Source organism: Branchiostoma belcheri, unplaced genomic scaffold (genome assembly GCF_001625305.1).
Source record: "Branchiostoma belcheri isolate BF01 breed outbred unplaced genomic scaffold, Haploidv18h27 scaffold76, whole genome shotgun sequence".
NCBI classification, from domain to species: Eukaryota; Metazoa; Chordata; class Leptocardii; order Amphioxiformes; family Branchiostomatidae; genus Branchiostoma; species Branchiostoma belcheri.
Window position 1 is genome coordinate 875 of NW_017804420.1, and position 7678 is coordinate 8552.

The following is a 7678-nucleotide window of genomic DNA, read 5'->3' on the forward strand; positions in this document are numbered from 1 at the left end:
GATTTGTTTTTGAAAATTTGTCTTGTGTTTCTAACTGTGTAAGAAAGATATGAACACGATTCTGTACATGTCTTGATATTTTTTGAGTTACTTACTAACTTATTTGTAGCAGGAATGTTACTAGTGCCGGGAGAATTTGGGAAGGTAGCGGCTTGATAAATTTTCGTGAGCAACGAGTTTAGGAAGCAAATTCCGCCTAGCTCGAGCGATACGGAGCGATACAGCTCCGCGGATACCACTCGAGCCCAGAACAACAAGACCCTCCCCCCGTAAAGTTTCGGCCGCTCTGGCGGCGGGCCGCTCGTAGAAGCAAACGCTGACTCGTGCACTAGAAAGCTGCACAGGAGGCTAAGAAAGAAGCAGTTTTCAGATCCAGAAAGCTAGCAGAAAATTGTCTGAAGTTCGTCAGAATAAATGAGCCGGTGGAGTTTGTGAGAAAAATTGCGGAGACTACAGTGTTTTTCTGAAAATTTACACGAAAGTAGCCGGCGCAAAAATTTGAGTAGGCGGCGATTTTCGCCGGTAGCCGGCTTGTTTTGAGAAGGCTGTACTGGCAATGGTGTCTGAACAGTTTTTAGTGTAATCCATACTTCCTAAATTCTGAGTGGTGCAGATAAAATTTGCTTGGTGCAGGTACATGTGTACTGGTAATTTTCAATGTTACCTGCACCATGGTAGATTTCTGGCATTTATAGTTGGCAACAAAACACAAGTAGTGCCGTAATTTTGTCACACTATCACAAAATACCAAAATTAAACAAACATGACCGTTACTTGTATTTTTATGATATAATAATATTTTAGCATCTCCACTTCCACATGAGAGCACATACCAAATGACACTTTGCATGTAGAGTAGGGTTGATTAAACTTACTTTATACAGAAATGACCGAAAAATTTACTTTTTGTATAGTCCTAAGGCCACACCAATTTACTTTCTTGGTTAACGGATTTTTCTAGAAAAATAATGAAGCGGGCGGGCGAAAAAAAATAAAAATATGAACAGGCCTAGGCATTATTATGGCCCAAAATGGTACGATAGGAGCCATGAAGTCAACATACCAGGCTGGATCAAAATTTAAACAATGAATTTTGAACTTTTAATGATACCACTGCATTGAAAGATGGAATAACTGTAACAATTAGGAAGGACTGTTTTCAACTGTTCAGGGCAAAATATGAGCATTTCGCAGTTGATTCTGAATTTTTATTTTTATTTGCAAATCAGAAAAAAATGAAGCGGGCAAATCCGTTAACCAAGAAATTAAATTGGTGTGGCCTAATGTTACATAATGGAGCTTTAGGTGACTATGTGGCAGGTTGTTCTTACCTTAGGAGAACAGCGGAAGTGCATGCCTGGTACAGGCAGAGTGGTGACATACATGGTGATACACCTCAGTAGGTAGAGAGTCCCTACGATCAGGCAGTACCTCCTGAGTACTATCCACCTGCAGGGAACAGGGAAAGGCACAGGTAATATGTTAATCCCCTGTCACACATAGCCAATATAGCCTCCCAAATACTGTTTCCCTCCAGCCATGGTTGGGAGTCAGTCGGGAGCAAGGTGGACTATGGTTGACTGGTGTTCGAACATGTTGATCAGGCTTTTAGCTAGGATTTATAATGCTCTCAAACACTACTTTCTGCATTTTGAGGTGCAAATTTTGAGGAATTGGAGTTTTTTTCTCCTTCAGTAAACCATCATTTTTGTATTTATAGTAAGGCTAAAGGGAGACATGTGTGCATGGCAGGGGTTGGGAGTGGGGGAAAAAAGGGTGTCTTTAGGGTTTCATACCAAAAAGTACAATGTAGGGCGTCCGATTTCTTACTATACTAGTATTCAAAAGACACCCATCCAAAAGACACCCTGGACACCCCCTAGCTAAAAGCCTGCTGGCGACTGTTCGGCTGTGCCAGCCGAATGTTTCAGAATATTTAAAACATTTGCATGGACAGGAGGCTCAGCCATGGTTGGCTGGTGTTCTGGAGTAGGTCAATAGAGGTTGGGGCAAAATTATAGCAGTATAGGGTTCTCCCCAGATAATGTTAGAAGAGTTGACTCAACTTGTTGGCACACTCCCCAATTTCCCCTTTCAATCTAGCGGGATCGAATCATCTCGCAATGTTTTCCTTCAAAACTTGTTTCTCCTTGGTCAGAATTCGTGACATATCGGTAGCTATGAGTTTGTGTTCCTGTTTTAATTCAGTAGCCAACTATGACCATTGTCCAACTAGTTAAATATCAACTAAAAAGAAAATACATGTAGTGCTATAGTCTGACTTGTCAAAATGTTAGCAAAGCAAGGCATTCCCAGCAAGAGCCCTTCTCAACAAATGCTGGGATACAGAGGAACCCTATATATAGTTAGAAGAAAGGTAGGTAGATAGGTACAAGAATAATGTTAGAAGTTCTAACATTATTCTTGTACCTAAAACATAAAATGAACTCCAGTAGCATGTGCATGTATCAATAAAAGTTCAGAAGTAAAGATCAAAGTGCAGAAAAAAAGGGTCAAAGAACACTTAACTGCACAAAGCTATATTTGTTATGACCTCCAATATCTAAGGAAATTGTCAGTGTTTTACAGGTACCGATTCACATTTTCCTGACCCTAATACAAGTACAACCACTTATTCTATTATAGAGTAATTTGCAAAAGACAATTGGGAGAAGAGACAAAAATGGGTTGCACCATCTTCTGTCCTTTCAGAAATCAAACAAAAAAGAGTAGGTGTGGGAATGTGACTATGGTAAGGGCTTGTTGTGACTTTCAAGCTTTCTTGAGTCGCAGAAATTTTCAAAGAACGATTGAAATCCTAGCTACAAATACAAAATAAGCCACAACTAGGGATTTCTTTTGTTCAGACCTTAGTTGCAACTGGACAATCCTGCCATGGTGTTACCTGTTGCCATAGGCTGGAATTAAGGGGAGCTAAAACATCTACTGCTCTCTGTCTTATGTGTAGGTGGCTAGCTTTGTTACTATTAGTGGTACTCCATCGCGTACCAGTGCTGCAAGTCAATATCAACCATCAGTCCTTTCGCATATACACAATCTCAAAACAAACGATGGGATGGAAATCTGTTCTGCCCTGTATTGGAGCAGGAAAATATAATATATGATCTTTCCTACTTGCTCAAAGATTGGACACACCTATAGTACTTTGTTCAAACCCTCAAGAAAATGTCACCTTTGAGTTTACCTTTTCAGATTCATCCCTTTAAGTTGTACTTTAAACTATATGAGGTACATGCATATATTTGCAACCACGTTGTATGAAATATTGTTCACAAAGTTGGATGACTAAACAAACCTGGTACTAGTGGTAGTGGTAAATTTGAATTTGTATATTTTTCTTTTTCATCAAGATTTTGTACACAAGAAAATTCATAAAAATGAAGAATTAAACTAACTCCTCCGGGTTCAAACCAACCAGAATGGCAGCTACTTGATGTAGTATCATGTGTAAACATCCTACTACTGGTACATTTTCAAGCAAAATGGTGTCAAAACCAAAATGATGATCACTTACTTGTGTTTGTGTAGAAACCAGACTATTAGCAAGATTGCTGAGTTTATCATTCCTGCGATTTCGCACACAGAGAACGCCCAGACGACTCTGTCAAAGTAATCAAAGAACACATCTGGAAGCGGCGGTTCCACTGACTTGTCCGGAACACGTTCATGAATGATGTTTATAAAAATTGGGTTCAACATCATCATACCACACAGGTAGATGAAAGCCACAAAGGTCTTGCCCTTCTCCGAGGGGAAGTGCGGCTTTTCCACGTCCGTCATGTTGATTTTGACAAGGGTTTCCAGAGTTTTTGAGATGTCGCGCGGGCTGTCGGAGCGCGTGGGGCTCGAGTCTCCGCTGCTGGAGCGCCCGTCGGGGATGTTGGGGCGGAACGTGAAGGTGTCATGGCGTAGCTGCGTTATGGCATCCACCAGGCGCTTCAAGTCGCCCAGCACATGCATAGAGATCGGGGGCTCTCTCAAGTCCTCCTCTGTTAGAGATAGCAGGGCCACCCCGTTTAGCCGATGTCTGTCGCATAGCAATTCTGTGTACTCTTGGAAGCCCTTCTCGACCATCCACCGTCGCACATCGTCCGTGCTCCACTCCGTGACGTCTGCCGACAACATGATGGGCGAACCCCCCGCCTCGACGTCCAGCGAACTCTGCATCCTGAAGACTGCGACTTGTGGGGGCCTTTAACCTCTCGTGTTTACAGTGGCCACGTCATGGGACAGAACTGTGGAGATATAACAGTACAAGGGTCAGGTAAAAACTGCAAACTGGGCATGATGCAAGCTAAGGTACCAACACACTACAACAGCTACATATGCATACACATGCAAGGTAAACATGACCCTTAGTATTATGCAAACAGTAATATGGCAGGAGACTGAAGTACAGCCAGTGTGCTGCTGTATGTTGATAATAATTAGGAAATGACCAGAAAAACACTTGGACTGGCTAAAATGAGCTAACTGTAGTTCTTGATTTTTTCATGGTTCTTTTATTCACTGTACACACTTCTGTACCATTAAATTACCATAGCCATTATCAAATTACCACTGTGAATCTACTACTAGTATGTTCTGTGAACATGTCCATTTTCCTCAGTCCATTAAATTTTTCTCCCATGAACACATTTGTGAATTACAGATGTTCGCCATAATTTAAGTTCGTAACAGCATAATCAACCATGAGAAATATACTTTTTACAGTAATTCCCTACTTCTTCTCTACAGTGCTTTGTCATATTTCTAATGTCATCAATTTTTGTAATTTGGACGAAAAAAGAATCTTTTGTAGTTAGGACAAAAAAGAGTCTGATATAATCCATCAGTGGAGATAACTATGCATGACTAAACCATCTGTCTTTTAGAGACAATGGATTACAGGTCACAAAATATAAATAGACAGTATAACAATGTATACTATATGCTAAGTATATTGACCTAGAAAATGATATAACAAAAGTAAACATACACAATACTAGTAGCATATTACAAAACACATTTATACCTGTTTCTTTGAACATTTGCTTATACATGAATACCTGCAGGCTGCTTTTCATTGAGGTCATGAGAGAAGAGGTAAGGGTCAGACAAAATGTATAACTAACGTTTACATTATTTATTTAGTCCTAAAAATCTACACACATATTTTTATACATACCGACCTACCTACATTGACCAACCAGGTTGTCAGGGGGACAAGGCAGTTTTCTTATAGCCTACTAGTAGGTACCATCCTGGTTAGTTTACGTTCGCTCCCACAGTCGCTACTTATCAATCACGTACCCAGGTACATGTACCAGGTACACAGGCTAACAAAATACTAAATGGTTTGAGTCCGTTTGTTTTGGTCTTTTCTGATTTCTGTAAGCTCTACCCTGGAGCAAGAAGATAAAAAGAGTTGTCTGAACAAAACCTTTTGTTTCCTAAATACATCCTCGGGGAAGCTTTACATCTTTACCAGCATTTGTTTATCTATTAGTTGATTAGTTTACTACTTTAGGAACACTAGTAGTTAAAGTGTTAATGAAAAATAAACTGTTGCTAGTGTTTTAGATAAATCAGACAGATCTTTTCAAGTCCACCGGTGCCACTGACCAATTATGATACCAAAATTTAATCTACTCTGAGTCATTGGAAAGATCAAAAGGTTGCCAAGGTCCTCATGTCAAGAATCTGAAAGTTTATTATGGTAGTATTGTCATGACCTAAGAAGTAAAAAAGGCCTAGGACACTGTCACAGAACTTTTAGTCTATCCTAGACCAGTTGAAAAGCTATAAATTCTGTTCTAGGATTCTGAACATTAATTTCAACTCCATTGATATTTTATTTGCCCTGGTTGCAAACAATATTGATCATATCCTTCCTATATACAATTGCTATGACGCATACAATGTTTGAACCTGAATCCCTATAATGGCATATTATACTCAAAATCTACACTGAAACTAAACTGAAGTAGGCTCTCATCCTATTGAAGCCAGGCTGCTGTTTTCCAACAAATGTTACGTAAAACTAAAACATATGTGTTCTTTTGAAAGGAAAAGGCACAACATATACATGTAAGACATGGAAATTCTTGATTAGTGGCAGAACTTACTGACATGTCCAGATAGCCCCAGATCCAGCTTTCTTGAACAGAATGCTTGATTTGAACAAGTAACCGTAACTTGAAGATCGACCTACATTCCTAACTTTTAAGTACCTGAAGCATCTTGAGGCAAGAGTACCACTGAATATAGGACTATTTTGAGGGTACTTCTGTGTCAAACAATGCATCTGTTGTTCTGCCTTCTACTCTTAAAGAGCCAACTGTGCAAACAACTATTCAATTTAAAACTTGCTACCATGGTAGACCAGTACAGTACGCCACATGAATTTGATGCAGATGACATATTTTGTAGGACTAGGAGTTACTAAGACCCGATTTACATGGGGGCAAAAATGTGACCGTGCGAAAAAGGCATCCGCAGACAGACATAACATCAAAGTTTTCCTGCATATAAGTCGGCCTGATTTGACACACGCCAAGAAAGCACATTCAGATCATAAGCCTATAAGGTACCTCAAGGGCTGGCGTACGATCTGAAGAACATTCCTTGATGTACGTCTAAGCAGTTCGTTTGCATGCAGGAAAAATTTGATGCATGCACTGTTCATACGCTCGCATGATTGTGTACACAGTTTTCGTACGGTCAAGATTTTTCCCGCATGCGAATTGTGTCTAGGCCAAACAAATATGACGTGCATTACAGCTTTTCGAGATCCCACTATGTATAATCAAAACACATTTCTTGATTTTGTGATAGATCTATTTGAAAGGCTCACTGTTTTCTACATTTGTTGTTGTCACTGGTATTAATGTTACTGTGGCTTTATTCTAAAAGAGACTAAAATCAAAAGCAATATGCAAACATGTATCAAGAATAAAACAAGGTTTGTGTAGCCTATGTGGAAAAAAACATGCTAAATTTGCCACCTACAGGGTAACCCAATCCTTGTTATTCTGCTTGCTTGACAAAATGCCAAAGGAGATGTACTTACCAACAGCACAGGCATAACAAACGCCACCAGCACTGTGTGTGCAAAAACTTACTTTGAAATCCATTTTGGGACAAGGCCTTAATCAAAAGACTAACCTTACAGTTCAGCTACTTTCCAACCATTGTCTTTTTCAAGTAGTTTGCCCAGTAAATGTACATATACTTACATAAAAGAGGCCGTGTACATGTATGTGTTTGCCAAAGCAGGCAGAATGATGTCACTGCTATACGGTGCTGACAGGACACTTCTACAAGGTGTCAACCTCATTTGAATAGAACCTTTGGACCAAACGTGTAGTGTTGCAATCCATGACAATATTGCTACGTGACCATACTCTAAAAGCAGAGATTTAGGTTTCAGCTTATTTTTAACATCTTTATAGGCATTTTATGAGGCTTTCTTTATTGCACTGGTATTTTTTTGCCAGCCAAAATGGAACAAAATTAGATAGAGATTCGTTGACCTGCCTGTTGCTGGGTTGCAGATGTCAGAAGTCATTTTGATAAAACAGCGCCTGGGGTGAACCCGGGAAAGTAAAAAGGTCACGCTTGCATATAGCAGAGCTTTCACATATCATTAATTCCAATAAAATGGTGGAAGAAAATG

The 7678-nt window shown here is 39.8% G+C and overlaps 1 protein-coding gene across 1 annotated transcript in view; it reads right to left on the bottom strand.

The window, feature by feature from the left end:
* Positions 1-1331: 1331 nt before the first annotated feature.
* The window catches only part of LOC109485520 (phosphatidylcholine:ceramide cholinephosphotransferase 1-like), a gene marked incomplete at its 3' end in the record, with an annotated part of 15626 nt that continues 9279 nt past the window's right edge, over positions 1332-7678 (bottom strand). Inside the window, exons 2-3 of the mRNA XM_019789208.1 lie at positions 3536-4256; positions 1332-1449 (exon numbers count right to left, since the gene is read on the bottom strand). Of these exons, the coding sequence (XP_019644767.1) occupies positions 1332-1449; positions 3536-4188 (771 nt within the window). The remainder of the gene's footprint in view (positions 1450-3535; positions 4257-7678) is intronic.